General features: G+C 43.7%; 1 protein-coding gene across 1 annotated transcript in view; it reads right to left on the bottom strand.

Annotated features, from left to right (window-relative positions):
* Positions 1 to 2290: 2290 nt before the first annotated feature.
* LOC145410757 (uncharacterized) overlaps positions 2291 to 20797 on the bottom strand; it is an 83595-nt gene continuing 65088 nt past the window's right edge. Inside the window, exons 14-16 of the mRNA XM_080280863.1 lie at positions 6138 to 6314; positions 3213 to 3424; positions 2291 to 2475 (exon numbers count right to left, since the gene is read on the bottom strand). Coding sequence (XP_080136989.1) covers positions 2291 to 2475; positions 3213 to 3424; positions 6138 to 6314 — 574 coding nt within the window. The remainder of the gene's footprint in view (positions 2476 to 3212; positions 3425 to 6137; positions 6315 to 20797) is intronic.

Here is a 20797-nt window from a genome sequence, read left to right as displayed (position 1 = left end):
CATTTTTTTTTTTTACACAATTAGTAAAGGTTGTATGAGCCTCCTGCACTTAAAACATAATTGCACCTTTTCGGCATCTGACAACTGTTCCAGCAATGTTTTACTTCAATACTGACCCACTTTTGAGCACAATGAATCCTGAGACAGTTCGGCCATTTTTACAAAATGCTTCAGTAATATTATAGGAAATACCTGTAATAATCACGATGTAAAATATAACAATGTAATATGTATATTTGTAATAAAGATATGTGTTCATGTCGCACCCTTAAAGTAGGATGGTTATATCAGTTATCTATAGACTTATGCAGGAGTTTCTCAATGACACGTTTATATGAGTGAATCTTACTCAGGCCAGGGCTAGTTGTTGGAGATCTGATTTGTCCTTGACACAGCACTGCCAGCGTCACAGACTGATGTTTCACCCGATTCATTCTGTTCACACAAATATATATGCAGCTCACCAGTGTAAAGATTGTTTTTTCCGCGAGTGTACTCTTGAGGACATTTTTTCCTCAAATATGTTCAAGTTCTGAGACGAGGCAGATTGATTGTTGTAGTATTGTAGTTGTGGGGCTGATGTGTTTGGATTTGTCTGGCTGTTGGTGTGCTACTCATCCCTGGGATTTTTTTCTTACGTTGGTAGTGGAGGTATTGTGTAAGTGAGATGATGGTGCTTAAATATACAAACTATCTTTTCATGCTACAATTATAACACTCAAATTAAAAGCATTTCACTTCAGCTTCTCATAGACTGTCTCCTCATCCCAAATGCGGAGATGTACAAGTCACAGTTGCTTAGAACAGTGCTACCCACAAGCTATAGCATATAAATATACAAGACAAGAAATCTGAGGTAAGAAAAATATTTTGTTTAATGGGTTACGTAAACTATGCAGTGTAATATATTTCATCTTTATTTGACTCACGAGGCAAAAACTTAGGTCTTGTGTTTTATTTCAGAACATTAAACAGTTTAAGTGATCTATTATCCCAGAAAGGACTATTCCCAACAAATGAAATGTGTATCAGATGAAAGTATGGCATGAGCTGACTCTGGTTGATTGTCAACTATTACTCAAAATAGTCCTCATTCTTTTCCTTCTGTCTCCTAAATTTATTGCTCCATGGGCTGAAGGCAAGTCACCAATTGTCAAAGCGGGAAAAAGATATAAGTAAGTTTTGACTGACAAAATCAGTCAAATTTTAACTTTTTCCGGCTTACGGCGCCGATTCTTGTTGCCCCCTGACAATTAATAATTCACCCTGGAACAGTAATACTAAACCAGGCTCTTGCTTTAACCTCTCCCAGCTTGCACACATGGTTTTATTGGTTTTATTGTGAATTTTGAAGAACTGGCTTCACCACCAGTCAGCACGTCGTCTGCTGTTTAGTCTGGCTTAACATCTCAGCCGACACGGGTAACACTTTCAAAGAGGTAAAAACAGCACTTTAAAAAATCAGTATATCGTTATAAAATGTACTAATAAAAATATACAGTAGCTTCCTTCAACATTTCAAATATGTTTAAGACAGTTAACAACAAAAGACCGCACAAAAACTGCGGAAGGAATTTTTAAGAGACGGGTCCAATGATTCCGTCAAATTCCAATAATTTCGGCTGCTAGAAGGGAACACCTTGCCCTTCGAGCAGCTCAGAATGAGAAGGATGCTTTTAAAAATACCGATTCAGAGAAAGATGTCCTTCCCGTGCCTTTTAAAGGGAAGGAAAAGTTGAAAATTATGGCAGATACTTCTATCAATGAGGATGTATTTTGTACAGTACATTATGATATGGATTCTGGTGAGTCGATGTCTGCTTACGGTAAAGGTGTTCAAATAAATCATACGTAGAGTAAACGAGTCCATATGAGACCTCCTTTATCTTGATAACAGTACATATCTCTATCTTAAACGTTTTCATGCTCTAGCCCTCTGAAAATCGTGATCTTTCATTTGACCTATTAGGGTTACTCAAGGTCAAGGGTCATGGTGCCAAATGAAAGCCCATGTGAGACGACGTCCTATACCTTGATAATAATAAATTTCTCTTTCTTCAACCAGTTTCGAGTTATAGCCCCCACACACACACGCGCACACGCGCGCGCACGCACGCACGCACACACACACACACACACACACACACACACACACACACACACACACACACACACACACACACACACACACACACACACACACACACTATACACATTTTAATTACTGAGACTCAGACTACAAGTAGTGCCTGCAGATATACAAAGGGAGAAAGAACAAGCCCTACATGCCCTATAGAAGCCGAAGTACGTGGAGAACCTTTTCAACGGCGTGCGACACCTGCGGGGCAAACTTCTGCAGCCAAAGATCCTCCATGGTTGAGTGACGATGATGACACCCCAGTCTGCACTGTCTAAAGTGTCCAGTAAAGCCTACTGTGGGGTTTACGTTCATCATCCTGTGCTTGTGACACGAACCTGCCAACAGAAAAGACCATTCACACACCTGTTCTCAAAGCTGGATGGCACCTTTGGCGAGAGGTATTATTTATTTGGATATTGGACAGGTTGTGGACTTAAGCAGGTATGTTTGTTTATTTATTCTTAATGCAAGTTACGAGGGGTCCTCTCGCTGAATTTCCCATCGCAAATGCTTCGTTTTGTACTTACTAATTAACAAGCGGTCCGTAGGGGGAAGGGGTTGATTTTCCGTCTTCCAGTTCCGTCCAGTTTAGACAGATAGATAGAGATAGCTAGACAGAGATAAGCAGATATAATTTCATACTTCTCAGTAGATAATTGATGGTGACATACGCTACTCCAGTTATGTGTTCTGAAGAAGGTTTGGTTGTGCATGTTTTCCATATTAGAATATACCATTTTGAACTAGAAAGCACTCAGAGAGCATACCTCCGTCAATGTCATTGCAGGATCCGGGTTCGGATCCACCCTCAAGTTAAATAAATTCTTTCTTAGCACATGACTCACCCTTCCACAAAATTTCATTGAACTTCACTGAGAATTTTGGAGACATCGTGTGGACAAACAAACAAACACAGGTGAATACATACCCTTCTCCAGGTGGATAAACATATTTACCTACTTATCCTGATTGGTCTCACCTGATGATATGTTCCCGTTTTCCCTTCCATATCAATACAATGTTACTCAGGCCTATAGGGGATCCCCCAGTGGACCCCACATACAATACTGACCTTTTATGCACATATACGCGCCGTGGGACCCCACCCCTCGCGTGATATCCATGTCGTAGAAGGACTTGAATAGGCCAGGGTAATGCTTTATATGATAGGCAAGTCTGCGAGTGTGACGTAGCATCCACAAGTACTCTGGAAGCAGGGCCGCCTCTCCTTCTGGCTTGAAACGATTGTAAAAGAAATTCCAACGTAACCTATAAGCCGAATGTCTCACCCCATACCTGTAGGAAGGGACAGTTCTCAGACACTATAGACAAAGAAAATTCCAACTTAATGCCTCACTTGTTACAGCCAAACATCATTTTATATCGGCTATGTGTAATATACTTCTTTAACCTTAACTTGGTCCAGTTTTTTGTCCAATGGCTGCTAATTTCATGTAGCTAATTGGCAGGAGGCAATACTATGGCTTGACATTTTATCCATGGCACTTCTTCGTGACTAGCATCATAATATTAATGTTCATCTCTGGCAAAGACTCAGTACTTAATATGGAGAGATGGTAATACTGGGCCAGGTTATGGAGGATCCGGGGGTGTTTAATTGTGGTCCAGGTTTGGCAGATAATTTAGAGATAATTTTTGCCTTCAATGGACATGTATATTAAATTTTCGAACGATTTAAAGCAAGAGTCCTGTTGATTTATTTGCTTTCTTTCCCAGGAACTTTGGAAAGGAGAGTAGAGGATCCATAGAAACATAAATTCACACCCCCATCAGTGACTACCAATATATATAAAAAATTTTTGAGACAGTTTTCGAAGTGATAAGCCTCGATACTAAAGAAAAGAATCCTACCAAAGCAATCACCCCCAAAAGTGCAGATTTGATATTAATTTGGTCAGAAGTTCGTGTCATCCGTGTCACCCGTGTCATCCGTGTCATCTGGGTTATCCATAACATTGTGCCATCCGTCACTACCCATGCCATATGTGTCATCTGTCATCCGTGTCATTTGTCATCAATGTCATGTCATCCATACCATCTGTCATGTGTCATACATGTCATCAGTGTCATCCGTTTCATCTGTGTCATCCGTGCCATCTGTCATCCATGTTATCTCGTCCGTGTCATGTGACATCCGTGCCGTGAATCATCCGTGTCATATGTCATCTGCGTCATGTCATTCGTGTCATGTGTCATTTTTGTTACATGTCATCCATGCCATGTGTCATCCGTGTCATTCGTGTCATATTTGTTACATGTCATCCATGCCATGTGTTATCCGTGTCATTAGTGTTGTGTCATTCGTGTCATCCATGTCATCTATGTCAGCAGTGACATCCGTGTCATCCGCGCCATCTATGTCAGAAGTGACATTGGTGTCATCTATGTCAACAGTGACATCCGTGTCATCCGCGTCATCTGTTCATCACTGACATCCTTGCATCCATGTCGATTGCTTGGGATTCACACACTGCATCTAAGTTCAAAGAGATAGGAGCAGGTGAGGCAAAAGACTGTAGCAACATAAGCATCAGCTTATCAAACGAGTCAGCTTAAACCAACAAAGGATTTAGGCCCGTACACTCGTAGGGAGAGGAGGCTTATTAACACCTCTTCCTTAGCGATTTATTTTGCCTATAACAGCTTACAAGTCAACACCTTACCAGTCTCTTGCATTATAATTACCCCTTTCTATTATCGACAAAGATTCATAAATAAAATAAAAGCAAGTATTGAAATGGCTTATGCAGGAATAAACCGATAAGGGAAAGATGTTAGGAGCTTCCTCACTCTACGTAATATCGACCAATAAATATATCAGACCACAATATTGCACTTACATATGAGAAATATGAACGATGGATTGTGATATACGTGAAGCCCTGTGCTGTAAATGCAAAGGGTGACCTGTAAGTATCATGCCACCAGAACCTCGCCTTATGGTATTTTATATGTTGTAGGGACGGCTCAGTGTGCTGATGTGGGCGTGGGTGTAGCAGTGGGAATAGGAAATGTATAAATGATGCAGCATAGACATAGACAACGTGACTGGGCCGTCCCTGCCACACACGAGATATCGCCCAGTGGAGTGGAGGACTAGAGTGAAGTAAGAGCCACCCTGTGTCATTCTTTGTATTATCCTCGTCTTCAAGTGTGTGTGTGTGTGTGTGTGTGTGTGTGTGTGTGTGTGTGTGTGTGTGTGTGTGTGTGACAAAGGTAGTGTCACCTCTCCTACTTTCTCCATGGCCTATAAAAAGTTAGGGTTGTATGTTTAAATCTTGGATCACAAAGGGGAATGCAAACCAATAATTATTTATTGTCATTTTTGGAACACCTGTGGTTATTAGGTATGGTCAGCCTGCATCCCACATTACATAGTGCAGTCAGCAACAACACAGGAGGGTTAAACACGGTCCATCTGACTCAAACGCTTCAGAAATTAGTGTCAAAAATAGGGAGCTTGCATTCCACTTTGCAGTTTCATGTTTAAGCAGACGATCATTGGTAATTTCACAGCAACCAACACTGATAACACTGATCTCTGGCTAAGTATATTGGACAGTGTAGCTTGCTGGCGATTTAACTTCACGATTTCTCGAAAGTCATTTCCACCAACCGCACAAAATACTATTACATTTTTCCAATAGTTTGCAACACAGCTTGTCCAAAATTTTCATAGGGGATTTTAATCCACAAAACATCTACTGGATTTTCATATAGCTGTTTGTGGATGCAGGGTATTTAGATCCTCAGTATGACTGTGTGGAAGTAACTTTTGTGCATGATAATTCGACTGTGGACATTAATTGCGATCCACTTCAACACGAAATAATATGATAAAGTGAACTATAACTTTCGAAAATTCTGTGGCTTGATATTCAGAACCCAACCAACTTTTCAAATTGATGTATAAGAGTTTTATCATTAATCGCTTAAAATGTAAACAGCGCCCACCAGGAATGAGTGAGAAACCTACTTGGTGAGAAGGTAATCGAGGAAATCAGTTACATTGTTGTGAAGTGGAAGGATAGGCATCTCATCAGGGTCCAGGTGGGCAATGAAGCGGTAGAGATGCATGTGGCGCAGCACGCAGTCCGTGTGGTATATTATTTCTTGTGAGAACATCTTTTTCCTCTCCACCATCGTCCACATCCTCCACACCACATTGTACCATTGAAAATGAAAAAAAGTGAGGTTAGGCAGCAAAAAGTTCACTACAAATTTACTGCAAGTTTTGGATGCATATAATGTTCAAACTAACTTCTGGACTGATGATTCAAGAGCAGATATTAATTTCAGTTGCCTGTAGAGCTTACTAAACTGTAATGCCATAATAATCGGTGAAAAAGGCTTCTCTCGACCTTTTCCCACTCAGAGCCATTACTTATTATACAGCCTTTACTCTCACATGGCCTAAAATTGCCATCCTTCCATTTACAGTGCTCAGTAAAGTAACAGTAAACCATGATACCAGTCATGAAAAAGTGTTATGAAAAGAATGTAAACCCATAATACTATCTTTTCCTCCATGAACCTACGTGAAATAAGCTGCAAAAGGATGGATATCTGGGCAGAGTTAAGATGAAAAGAGTATGTTTTTTTTCTTTAATCCCAGCTAAGCAAACCGAACGACTCTCTTTCCGTCTAATTATTTTCCCCTACCTCTCTTTTCACATTTCCTTCTTTTTCCTTTCAGCATTCTTCGGAAGAGACTTTTCCATTGGCACCTTTCATTCTGTTTACACAAAATATGCCCATCTGAATTGGTTCCTACTTCACAGCTAAGCCTCACCGAATTTCACGCAACCATAGCTTAGTGTTCAAGTTGAAGAGTGACCCAGTTCCCTCAGAAAAAAAAAGGGTGGGGGGGCCGACTATAATGACAAGTTATGTGAAAGGCGACTTGATGAAAAGCAGGTGGGTCTGTACTGCATGTGGTGAGCAACTTAGTATGCGAGATGAATCGACGCCAGAGAGAGTCAATAATGGTAATCCTTGGGGAGACTTAGGACCACCTAGTAAAATTTCACAAAAACTTCTACCTACCTTTGATATGATTTAGTGACTTTCTAGATGTGTACAGAGGTGCGTTTTAGAGCATGAGTAGGATCCCTCAATAGACCAAGGCATTATGATTATATAAGGTGTTGGTTAAGCTAGGATGGGATGTGTGGTTAGATATAGATTAGATTAAGTTAGGTTACGACAAATTTGAATGTGATAAGTTACGATAGTCTAAGTTAGGTCTGGGTAAATAGGCACCAATAAAGGCTTGAAAACACTCAGACAATACTCAAAAATCCCATGAAGAACAAATAAAATGATCAGAATAAGGTGTTCCTATGTCCTCTTGAAGATTTTCCCAATAACTGTGCAGCACAAAGAGAGCACAGCAATTTCGGCGTGTCATTAATTTATGGAGCTGATTTTTCTTTTTTTTAAGAGGGGAGATGCAATCATTCCAATACAAACCACGAGGAAAAACACACAGTGGGTGCTCATGTGTGTTGTGGAATTCCGTCGAAAACTTTGGCCTTCGTTGGTCTGAAGAGAATTAATAAGTGACTAAATCTGGGACATTAAAAAAAAAGAACAGAAAATGAAAATAATAAATGTCCTTTTGCCAAGCCACCAGATGCATAAAATTCACAAGCCAGGAATGCCTAAACCATATCAAGTGAATGTTGTAGTGAGTACTGTAGCGGCGAGATGTAGATGCACAGCTCGTGAATTCAGTGGCCTTTGGAAGAAAAAAAAAAAAAAAAAAACAGAAACCAAAGGAGCTCCACCAAAGGAGACCAGTGACTACCACATCACCTTTAGAATGACTGGAACTGACACAGACAATATTACTACACGGACTAGGACAAGACCAAAGTTACAATAACACAGGGGCGTCCACAGGAACTTTTGTAAGGGGGGGCAAAATAAAAGAAATTATACATATATGTGCGGCTATAATATACAAAAATACACACACTCCAAATAGGCATAGGCATATATACATGAGTTACTTGACTTACATCAAATACATAAAGTGACAGAATGCATGAATCTGCTCAAATCACTCAATCATCCTTGAACAAGAACTGAAACACACTTTGGAATTCCAAGGGGGGGCAACCGCCCCACCTTGCCCCCCCTCCGGACGCCCTTGCAATAACATTATAAAGATGAAAAACAATTTTAAAGGAGTGTAAGAATGCCTGTGGAAAACCGCTGGTGGGTCACGATACCGTTACCCACAGTCGGAAAGAAATTTTTAAAAGAAAAGCTGCTTCAGATTTTCAAACAGAATGGATGCAGAGTGTAAAAAATGTGAGATTTAGATTACATTCACACTGATGTTAATACTGTATATTTAGATGCAAACTGTCCAATCGTGTAGGTCAGGCTAAAGCTTGTAAGTACTATGTTTCGTTTCATGGGCCATGTTTTGCGCAAACTGTTTTTGATTGCCACACGCAGTGCAGCTGTCACCCCTCCCCACCCACCCACCCCTCAAAAAAAAGAAAAGAAAAAGGAAATGGAATGGCCGGAAAGTGAAGCAATAAGATGAACTATTCTTTGCCCCTTTTTTATGTCAACCAACACGCTCGGACAGTTTTGCGTCAGAAGTACATTCTAGCCTCAATGTAACTGCACCCTAAGGAAATTAAATGGACTAGGAAGGGTCAGCCTTGTTTGGTACACTATGAACAACAGAGTTCCAGCACTATGGAATAGATATTGACAACCGGACAAACCCTAAAGTTCATTGAGCAAAGGTAGTTTACAACAACATATGAGACTCCCTCAGCACCATACGCTTCTCTAGAAAGGAGGACAAAATGGTAAAGGCAAAGGTGGGAGCATACGCCATGAGGCGCTTAGCCGCGGTGCTCATCTCCGTAACATAGGCCTTTGAGCCCGTTGCGGGTTATTCACCAATAACCCGGAATACAAGGCCATGCATCATCCAGGTCATCACAGGTACCTCCCCTAGGTGTTACCCTAGGTACACATTTTACCTACCAACCCACAAAGACTGGATGGACACCTGAATCAAGTGACCCCAGCTGCCCGCACCAGGATTCCAACCCTGGCGTTAACGGGCCTGCAGCTTCACAGCCAGCGATGCTAACCACTCAGCCACAGCAGGACGAAAGCGGATTATAAATGTTAGAAATAATTTTAATACCAGGAAAAACAAATCTTGGAGGTAAGAAAGTACATTAAAAAAATGTCAGATTTTCAACAATTCCAGATCTGTTCGAACTCCACGTGATTTAGTAGGAAGATGGCTCCAGTACCTATTAAGAGCCGCCTACCTGTAGTTATGAAAAGCACTCGAGCAAATGTAGTTAGCTCAAGGATTTTTGTTATTTATCAAGAAGTAACGAACAAAAATGTACCGGTATGCTCTTGCCTAAGGATATGACACTCCATAACTGTTGCGTTCTTGGCTGGGAAATTAAGCAAACACACAGGGTCTTCATCTGAACTCTTTATATACAGGTATATACAGACAATAAGAGAGTGAAGGTACAAGTGGCACATGCACTGGAGGTAGACAGCAACTGACCTGAGCAGCACGAGCCAGCCCTATTTATAACCTCGATGCAGGTCCTTGAAACATTCTTGAATGCATAGCAGCCAATATACATGCTCCAAAATAAGTAACAATTGAATTAAAGCAACATAAAGCATAAACCAGAAAATAGTACGATGGTTAAACTATGACAGAACAATAATAAAGAAGAATAATGGTATACATGGACAATGCTATAAACATCTCATAGGAAGCCAATGTGTTTCGAAGCCGGCAGCTTCAACTCACCAGAAGGAGAGGTTTTCACATAACAGCTCCCCGCCAGGTGAAGGATGCCCGAAACGATGTCTTGACTTGTCGTCTTCTTGCAAAGTCTCCCTGAACATCTCAGATCGTTTGGTCCGTATTGGCCTTTTGCAGATAAGTCCCTTGGACACACTTTGCCTCTAAGGTTGTCTCCAACCTCCTGGCTTTCTGTAGTAATTGCTGATGCCTTTCCTGGACCCATGTCGTGCTCTGATCCGTGGCGAGGGCGTCGCTGGTCAGTGTGTCGACGCCAGGTAGGGTCTCTTGAATAAACGTGAACACTGACTGTGTGGAAGGCGAAAACCTTTGTAACCACCGCTGGAACCCATCGTGGCTACTTGTTATGCTTGGGACCACAATAGAGGGCATAGCAAGGTGTTCTGACTTTGTATTAATGCACCACCTTCGAACCCACCTGGTTGTGTTCCAGCTGCTGGAACTTAGCTGCTTCTGCTTTCTTCCTTGTGCAGCAAGAGCGGGAGCGAGGAAGAGTGCATCCTGCCTGCACCGAATCTGCTGTCCATTGAGCAGCTAGCTGGGTGAATAGCCAGAATCCAGTGGTATATGTTGGTACTGGAGTAGGGACTCCTGTAATGCAGCACTGGGAGATTTTGTAGTCTTCCACAGAGACTGCTTGAATGATTATGCCAGGCAGCTCCATTCATTCGGCGGGTGATATGGGGCTCCGGTGAGGAGTGGAATCCTTCTTTCACAAAATGTCTAGAATTTCTCCGACATGAAAGTAGTTGCATTGTCCATAAGAATGGTGTGGGGATAATCAAAATGGACGAAATTCTCCACCAACACGTATGTCGTGGCACTTGTGGACGTGGAACTTGATGGGTGTATACAGAGATTCTTAACCCGCTCCGTCCCGACCACTTTTTCACCACTGGTACCCCCCAATCCCGACCATTTTTCGACCCTTTTTTTTTTTTGCTAAAACTTTCGCTTTTGGTCAGAAACAATGGTCAGTGGCAAAGAAATTGTTCCCCGGGGTCCATAATTACCTTAAACAGGTATGCCTTGGTCCCACCTGGCCCCGTGTTCTCCGTAGGCGGTCTGAGCCTCTAACGTTTTCTATGGTATTATAAGTCTGGAAAACCAATGAAAGTAAGTAGATATGTATTTATTACAAACATAAAAACATGTGATAAAAGAGTATATTGGATTTTATATAAAAATAAAGCAGAAATAAGCATTGTACCATCGTGCGAAACGAGCAAAATTGGGCAACTTGGTCACGATGAATCGCTAACATTCGAAAATCATGATACATATCATTTTTTTTACTTACATAATACTTCTACAATAACATTATACCATTTTACATTTTATTGAACTGTTTTTACGTATTCACAGGCCTTTTGATAACATTTAGCGTAATGTTAGCGCTTATTTACGTAGTGAGTGAACTCGCTGTGACTGTTGTTTCAACTCGTATTGTGTTTTTTCTATTTACATAATACTTTTCTAATAACATTATACACTTTTCAACTTTATAGAACTGTTTTGAGATAATTTCAGGCCTTACGTAAATATATAGCGTAATAATAGCGCATAATAACACACACGGTGAAGTCGCTATGACTACTATTTCAACTTACAACCTATTTTTGTACTTATATAATAATTCTCCACTAACATTGCACATATTTACACTTGATATAATTGATATCACATAATTTCAGAACTTACGATGCAACTGAGCGTCATATTAGCGCGTACTTACACAGGGAGTGTTATCGCGATATCATTTGTTTCATCTTACACTAGTATTCAACTTATAAAATACCTTACTACTAACATTACAACAAATTCCACTTTATATAATTCCTATCACATACTTACTGACCAGAATGTGGGTGTACTCGTGACATCAATTATTACAACTTACACTATTGTTCAACTTATACGTTTTATTCATGCTAACATTACACCCGTTTCCACTGTATATTCTTGCTATCACATATTTACTGACCAGAGTGTTATACTGAGCGTCATATTTTCGCAGATTTACACAGTGGGTGTACTCATGACATCAATTATTACAACTTACACTATTTTTCAACTTATACGTTTTATTCATGCTAACATTACACCCGTTTCCACTTTATATTCTTGCTATCACATATTTACTGACCAGAGTGTTATACTGAGCGTCATATTTTCGCAGATTTATACAGTGGGTGTAGTTTTCATATCACTTCGTTCAACTTACACTATTTCTCAACTTATACATTACTTTCCTGCAAACATTACACCCGTTTCAAGTTTATATAAGACTTGGCACATACTGACTGGCCTTACCATTAATTATACTGAGCGTCATATCGCCATCCCACACAGTTTCAGTAGTGTAGGAAGTTATGGTACTCTCTGAAACATGGCTGAAGGCACAACGCAACATTGGTGGTGGGGGGGGAGGTGGAGAGCGGCGCCTTTCATCACTCGCACTTCTCTTCCCTCTCCCTTTTCCTTTTCCCTTTCCCTTCCCTTTCCTTCCTTTCCCCACATCCTGGGGCTGTGTGGAGGAAGTTTGGGAATATTGTATGGCGAAAGACGTGCTGGGGAGTGGCTCCACCTCCTCTCCCCTAGGCCTACGTGCACCACGTGCTCGTGCTGCCTCCCTCACACCACTTCCCTTTCACCCCGCACTCCCACCACACCACTTTCGCCTTCCCCAGACAAAACACTAGGCCATACTTTATTTGCCTTCTCGCCCCACCTTCTGATCCTCGGGGTGAGATTTTTTCCTTCCCCAACCACGAGGCAACATCACGTCCTAAGCCGCCGTCATCGTCATCGTCCTCATCCTCGTCCTCATCAGAATCTCTCTCTAGAGGATGGAGAGAGGTCCATGCAGGTGTTTTGGGTGCAGGCTGGCCTTCCCTTGCCTTATGATACGTGACATACCACTTTTTCCGGGGCGAAGGGACCTCCTCATCACTGCTTGTTATTTCCTCCTCAGGCTGCACATAATCTCGATCCACCACATCATCATCAAGTGGAGAATCACTATCTCCAGTGAAGGCATCCAGGGCGGATTGTATTTCGTCGTCTGAGAGACCTTTACACACCATGTCTGACCTGGGTCACTGCTAACAGGTGAGTGACCGAGACAAGGGCGAGCACAGGTCACGTGGGGTCTGGGATGCTGCCCACGGGGCAGGTAGGGGAGGCTTGGGTACGTGGGCGAATTGAAAATCTCACGCGAATTTTGAAAATTGTGGAAATTATGAACCTTGCAATTGCAGGACATTGAAGTACGTCAACGGGATTGGCAGTGACATAACGTGAGGACGTGGAAGTACGTCGACGGGACGCCGCGGGTTAAGTGTTAGCGATCTCCAGTACCAACCAGCTTGTTCCAGGAAGTTGATGGCATGGTCCACATGAACCCGGCTCCAAGGTCGGGTAGCATCCACGGGTGGTTTGCCGTTTTTGGCATCATGTTCTGGTGTTCAGCACAAGATGTACAGGTTCAGCACAGATGCTCTATCTCATCAGCAATTTGAGGCCAGTAGACCATGGAGTTTGCAAGCTGTTTCATCCTTTAGATTCCTATATGTCACAGATTAAACAGCTCCAGCACTTGACTCCTCAACCTGTCCGAAATGACGATCCTTGCTCCAAAAACTAGGTATCTGTTCTCTGTGGAGAGGGAATCTGCCAGTTTCTTGTAAAACTGCAACAACTCCGAGTCAATTGCATGTGGCCATCCTTCCTTGATGTTGTGCTTAACGGCTGAAATGACCGATTCCTGCTAGACTCCTTAGCCAACAATCCTGTGTCTGAAGGGTTGAACTGTTGACTATTGTCATGAATTGTGCAAACAGTGGAGATGTCGAAGATGGCGCCTTTGCCAACTGGTAGACGGCCGAGAGCATCAACATTGCTGTGGTCCGCCATACTTCTGTACTCGATGCTGTAGTCATAGTGACTCTGTAAATGCCCATTAAGCCAGTTGGTTTGCTGCCAGGGTTGGTGTTCCCTTTGCAGGGTTGAAAAGCACAACCAGTGGCTAGTGATCCATGACCACGATGAACTTCCGTCCATACAGGAATCAATGATATTTCTGTAGTTCATAGATGACTGCCACGGCTTCCTTCTGCATCTGACTAACGACGTTGTGTATGTGTCAGTCTCTTTGAAGCATTGGCAGTCGTGTGTTCGGTGCCATCCTAACAGCAATGAAACAGCATTGCTCCAACTCCAGCATTGGAAGAGTCACATTAGATGCCGATCTGCTTGGTAGGATCAAAGTGAGCAAGCACAGTGTCTGTGCACAGAATGTTCTTCAGAAACTGAAAAATTGCTTGATCTGTACCCTACTTCCATGGTATGTCTTTCCTTATTAAACGGGTGAGCGGCTCAGCCAGTGTAGAAAGGTTCTGTATGAACTTTCCATAAAACTACACCGAGCCCAGGAATGAACGTAGTTCAGTGACATTGACTGGTGGTGACATCTTAGCATCAGCATCCACCTTCCATCCCTTGGCAATACTGCCCCGTGAAAGAGTGTTGCCTAGGTAGTGAACCATAGGCTGAACAAACAAACACTTCTCCCAGCTGCAGTGCAGGCTCCTGTTCCATAGACATTGTAGCAGGGCACAAAGATTCTGTAGATGTTCCTTTGCAGTGGTACCACTGACGAGAATGTCGTCAAAATTAAAGGTAACTCCACATAGATCACTGGTGAGCTGGCCCATGACCTCCTGGAATTACCCAAGACCTGAGATAATCCTAGAAAGTAGATGTGTCGTGTAGAAATGGGTGGTCTGTACTTAGTTCAAGCCATTTCTGGCTTTCTAGTGCCAACATGATCTGGTTATAAGCATCAGCCAGATCAGTCTTTGTAAAGTAATAGTCACCATTCAGCATTTGCATCAGGTCCTCTGGCACGACAGTGGATGCCGATGCTTCTCAATTTGTGGATTGACTGTCACTGAATCGTCTCTGCAGACCCATAGCCCTGGTTTCTGCTGAGCTGGCAGGTATGCCTTCCGTACTGGCACTAGAGGGGTCCCGTACTTGTTGAACTGCGTGGGGACCCAGACACTTCCTGATGCCTGCGTTGTAAGCATGTTCAGGGTTCTCCAGAATGGCGAACAGTGCTTGGCCTGCAGAAGACTGGCTTAGTCTCTGGCTTGAATTGACCTCCAATTTAACATCCGTAAGACAGCCAAGTTCTGGTCAGAATAAATCTGGAGACTCCTTGCACAACTGCTGGCAGGCATAATGAGGCATGGTATTAAGTGGCTTTTCTTTGATGGCATGTACTTCATCACTGCAGGTGTTAGCCCTGGGTTCCTGAATTAGCCTGCTGACATCAATAATCAGTGAATTAATCGAAGTCCTGCCCAGCCAGTTGAGATGAGGAGGCGTCAAGATGCTGAACATGACTTTGGAGACCTGTAATGCAGAACTATCCCACATAGCCACTGCAATGAAAATATAACTTGTATGGGTTTTTCTGCGGCAGTAACGTAGTGAGCCTTGGCAGGGTGTAACGTCGGTTTGCCAAGCCATATCCAGACCTGCCTGGAGCAGAAATTGCCACTAGCACCAGTGTCCACTTCAGACTTGAAAGACATCCCATTCAGCTGGAGTTGTTGTACTGCTGGGTCTTGACCAGGGATGTTTCTGACAATTAACATAGGCAGTACCTCTGTAATATGGTGAACTGACTCCTTGCTGTGCTTCTTCTTATGACGTACTGCTTCAATATGTGTCCTCTTCTCCCAGAAGTTACATTTAGTGTTGGTGAACAGCAATCCTTCAACCGGCGATTCGTCTTACCACATAATGCACACGTTCCCATGGGAAACATTGGTGTTGACTTACTGGTTTTCTTCTCCCCTGATGGAGCCTACTCCTTTTGACCCACCTTTAGGACAGGTGTAGATGTAGCAGTAGCCTTGGATGTATGTGCTGTCTCTTTTGCAAACTTCGCAGCATCTTCCATCTCCACCACCTCAGCTTTGATGAAAGTCAGGTCATTGTTGTTGATCTCGAAGAGAGCCTTTAGAACTGCCTCAATGCTGATTGAACATATGAAGCGTGTCCGCACGGCTTCGTCCTATGGATCCTTTATTGATGTAAAATCGCAGGTTGTGGTGTCTTGGTGTATCCGTGCAGCAAGATCCTGTGGCGTCTCATCTGGTTTGTGCTGCATGTCGAACCAGAACCTAAAATGTTCCCTCACAGTGAAACGCTTTGGGTTCATATTGGCTTTCCATGAACTTATTGTCCTCCTAGGTGAGATGATTGAGGTCCCTGGGCTGGTTTGCTGCCCTGCCATGGTGCTCACAACCTTGTAGGTGGTGGTTGTCTGGTTGGTTAGGAAAACCTGAACCAGCATTTCCTTAGGAATCGAGTTAGGTCCAGCAAACGTGTCAAATCTTGCCTGGTAATCATTCCAGAGTTCCATAATGGAGTCGAAAGGAGAGAAACTGGGGATGCTAACTGCATTTGTAGCTACTGTAGCGCAGAAAGATGTTGGTGCAGTGCGACTGAGTAGTTTCCCCAGTTGCTTCTGATGCGCTTCTTGCTGTTGCTGCATAACTGGACTAGTGCCTTGATTTCTGCCATTGTAAAAGTCGATTAGCTCTAGTTGAGGTGCCGATTCCAGATGTGTCCTACTCACTGTACCAGTAAGTCGTGTTCTTGGCTGGGAAGTGAAGCAAATGCACAGGATCTTCAACTGAACTCTTTATACAGGTATATACAGACAAAAAGAGAAGTGAAGGTGCAAGTGGCACAAATGCTGGAGCTAGTCAGCTATTGGTTAGTTAATTAGATAGAGCTTAATGGCCATCACCCACTAAGAGGGGCATTAGACCAAACATGACAGTTAACAGCAATACTTTTAAATAGAAGAACAGGGCAGGAAACTGGTCTAAGGAGCCAAGCAAGCAGGTAGCATAAAATTAAAAGCTCAAAGCTCGACAAGGTCGATCATTTCACCTCTGACAATCAGGCTAAATGAACCCCCACACCCAGGTCATTAGCCTGTACGAGATCATACAAGGTCTTATAGTACAATCCCCCAAACTGGTACGACAGGGTGTGGGAGCCAAGAGCCAGAAGGTGTTGGTAGACAAACACCTTGAGCTGACGGTCATTGGGAGAGATGGGCCGCCCACCACAGCTGAAGAAGAGGAGGGTTCTACGACAGCCTCCTCGGCCAAAGAATCGGTCGACTCATCCTCGGCCACAGAAGTGGAGTCAGAAGTGTTCTGCCCCTCTTTAGGCACTGGCACACTGGCGACTAGTGGTGGTTCCCAGGAGGATCTAAAGCTGTGTCTATGGTCTGGTCTGAACTCTGTCAATAGCCAAAGATGGGCAGTTGCGCTAAGTTATGGGATGTCCAACTGCTGCTGCTTCCGTGGTGTCTGTCGGGAAGAGAAAGGCTGCGGCAATCGGACCTTACACTCTCGACGACGACAGGAGGCAGGACGTACATCAAGGGCGAAGCACTAGGGAATAACAAGGCGAGGAAGCCCGTTCTTGTCAAAGATCTTGGGAAGAAGAACCCGTAATGCTCCCTTGTCACCCTCACATAAAGCTCTCGCCATTGCAACATACATTCTAACGATGGTGTTACCATCTCCGGGACTTGCAGGGACCCTGGCCTGGTGTCCCCGGGCCAAGTGGCACCGCCATGCCTGGGCAGAACACTGCCCCCAACCCGGTAACATCCTGTGCCTCAGGACTCTTAGGAGTCCCAGTGATAGCAAATTCTACCGCCTTGCCATCCCCGAGGGATCGTCCAAGATGCCGTGGATTTGTGCAACTACAGCATGGCGGTGCACGAAGACTTTAGCGCCCAGTGTCCTGGCACTTGATGAACCCGTACCCCGCCCTACAGTTGAACCAAACCATTGTTCCCTGGATCGGCGACGCATGCATTGTGATCTGCTTACAGCCTCCCTCAATGGGTCATAGGCAAAGCAGCCAAGTGGAGAACGTTGGGAAAGGTGTGAACTCTGCAACTGCCGGGCCTCGTTGGACGGCAATTGACTGGACCAACTCTATTTATTACCTCTGTACAGGTCCCCAGAACATTACAGAATGCTTTACAACCAATATTCATGCTCCAAAATATATAACAATAGAATTAAAGTAACATATAGGATAAACCAGAAAATAGCAGAATGAACACAAATATAATGGAATAGTAATATATCAGTCTATCTATCTATAGCCCGACGCCCTAATCCCGCAAAGGGTGGCCGCAGACAAAACGCCTCCAAGTCACTCTGTCACCCACCATTTGACTCCCCTCCCCCCAACTCACCCCCCCCTCCCTCATATACCTCTCAACTCCATCCCTCCACCTCATCCTCGGTCTACCCCTCCCTCTCCCTCCCTCCACCTCACCTACATACACCCTCTTAGTCAGTCTTTCATTCTCCATCCTCTCCACATGTCCAAACCACCTCAGTGTATTTCTCCTAATCTTTTCAACCACATCCACATCTACCCCACAACGTTCCTTCACTTCTTCATTCGTCAACCTGTCCCTCCATGTCACTCCACATGCTCCTCTCAAGTAACTCATTTCCACTGCTCTCACTCTTGACTTGTTCCCCTCTTGCAAGGTCCACGCCTCGCTTCCATACGTCAGGGTAGGGATCACAATACCATCATGCAGTGACTTCTTAACTTCCATACTCACCTCCCTATTTCTCATCACTGCTTTCAGTGTGCCAACAACCTTCCTTCCCTGCTGTACCCTTTCACGTACTTCATCCCCCAAAGTTCCATCCTTACTCACATCACACTACCCAAGTACTTGAATGCACTCACATTCTCCATATCCTCACCATCCAACCTCACTGCACACTCTGTGACTTCATTCCTCTCAAACACCATAACTTTACTTTTGTTTACATTAACTTTCAGCTTCCTCCTCCTACACACTGTCCCAAATTCATTCACCAAACCTTGCAACTCCCATTCATCTTCACTCAACAATACTGTATCATCAGCAAACAGCAACACCGGAAGCTTCCAAATCTCACCCTCATTCATTAAGGCCACCCCCACATCCACTGCCCTACCTTGTACCTCCTTTACGACCCCATCCATATATATATTAAACAGCCAAGGAGACATTACACACCCCTGTTTCAGTCCCACATTGAGATCAAAGAACTCACTCAGCTCACCATCCACTCGCACCCAAGCCCTAGCTCCCTCGTACATACTCTTCACAGCACTCAACAATTTCCCCTCCACTCCATATATTCTTAATACCTTCCACATACCTTTCCTATCTATTCTGTCATAAGCTTTCTCCAAGTCCATGAAGGCAGCGTACACTTTCCTTCCCTTCTCTAGATACTTCTCCACTAAACATCTTAGAACAAATATCTGATCTACACACCCTTTTCCCTTCCTAAATCCCCCTTGTTCTTCTCCAACTAGCTCCTCTGTCATATGCCTAACCCTATCAATGAGTATTCTACCATATATTTTACCAGTCACACTAAGAAGGCAAATACCCCTATGGTTACCACATACTTCTCTCTCCCTTTTCCTTTGTACAGAGGAACAATTATACCTGATTTCCAGTCCTCTGGAACCCTTCCCTCTTCCCAAGCCAATCTACACAACTTCCATATCCACTCCACAACAATCTCACCCCCATACCTAAGCATTTCACCACACACTCCATCAATTCCTGGGGCCTTTCCCAGCTTAATCTTCTTCATCGCTTCCACTACTTCCGACCTACTGATCTCTTCCTCCCTCCTCTCATCTCTTCTTCTCCCAGCCATTCCCCAACCACTTATACTCACACTGCTCTCACTCTCTACATTCAACAAATCCTCAAAGTGCTCCTTCCATCTCCATCAATTTCTCTCTCTTCTCCACCAACAATCTATTATTCCTATCTTTCACTCCCCTACTATTTCCCCTTTCACACTGCCTTACTTTCTTTACCTCCTTCCAAAACAATTTCTTACTCTCCCTCCATTTCACACTCAGATTCCTCCCAAACTCTTCATCCACTTTCTTCTTACTCTCCTTCACCAGTCTCTTAACCTCCCTTCTCCTGCTCACATATACCTCTCTCTGATCTCTCTCATCTTCTCTCCCTACCTCTACTCGCCAACCATTCACCATATGCCTTCTTCTTTTGTTCCACAGCTCGTTTCACCTCATCATTCCACCATGCTGTCCCTTGCACACCCTTGCATCTCCTCCTCACTCCACAAACCGCCTCACACGCTGTGCTTATCTCTTCCGTGAATATCTTACATACGTCTTCCACCCTTCCATCTGCTCTAGCTCATACCTTCCCAATCTTTCTTCCACTATGCTCTTATACTCTGTCCTCTTCTCACTATCTTGCAATTTCTCCACTCTTCTCACAGGAGCTGCTTCCTCCTGTCTTCCCCTTCGCCTCCTCAACCACTTTCTTTGCAGCTCTACCTTGGCCATCACTAAGTGATGGTCCGAGACTCCATTCCCCCACCCTCTCCACACCCTTGCATCCAACACTTGTCTTCTCATTCGCTCATCCACACACACGTAATCTATCATTGCCTTTCGTTCAACAAGTTCACCATCCATCCTCCTCATTACTCTCCATGTATACCGGTGGATCATCTTATGACGAAAGTAGGTGTTGGCTATTGCCAACCCCTTACCAGCACAGATGTCCACCAAAGCACTACCATTCCCATCTACTTCCGCTGGCACACCCCACTGACCAACCACTCCATCCACTCGTACATTCCCGACTTTGCCATTCATGTCTCCAATCAACAGCACTCTCTCGCTCC

The sequence above is a fragment of the Coenobita brevimanus genome, chromosome 11 (assembly GCF_032717465.1).
Source record: "Coenobita brevimanus isolate Jiangsu-jjx chromosome 11, ASM3271746v2, whole genome shotgun sequence".
Taxonomy (NCBI): domain Eukaryota; kingdom Metazoa; phylum Arthropoda; class Malacostraca; order Decapoda; family Coenobitidae; genus Coenobita; species Coenobita brevimanus.
Note: the sequence above shows the minus strand (reverse complement) of the source record. Positions and strands in the feature narration are given on the sequence as shown.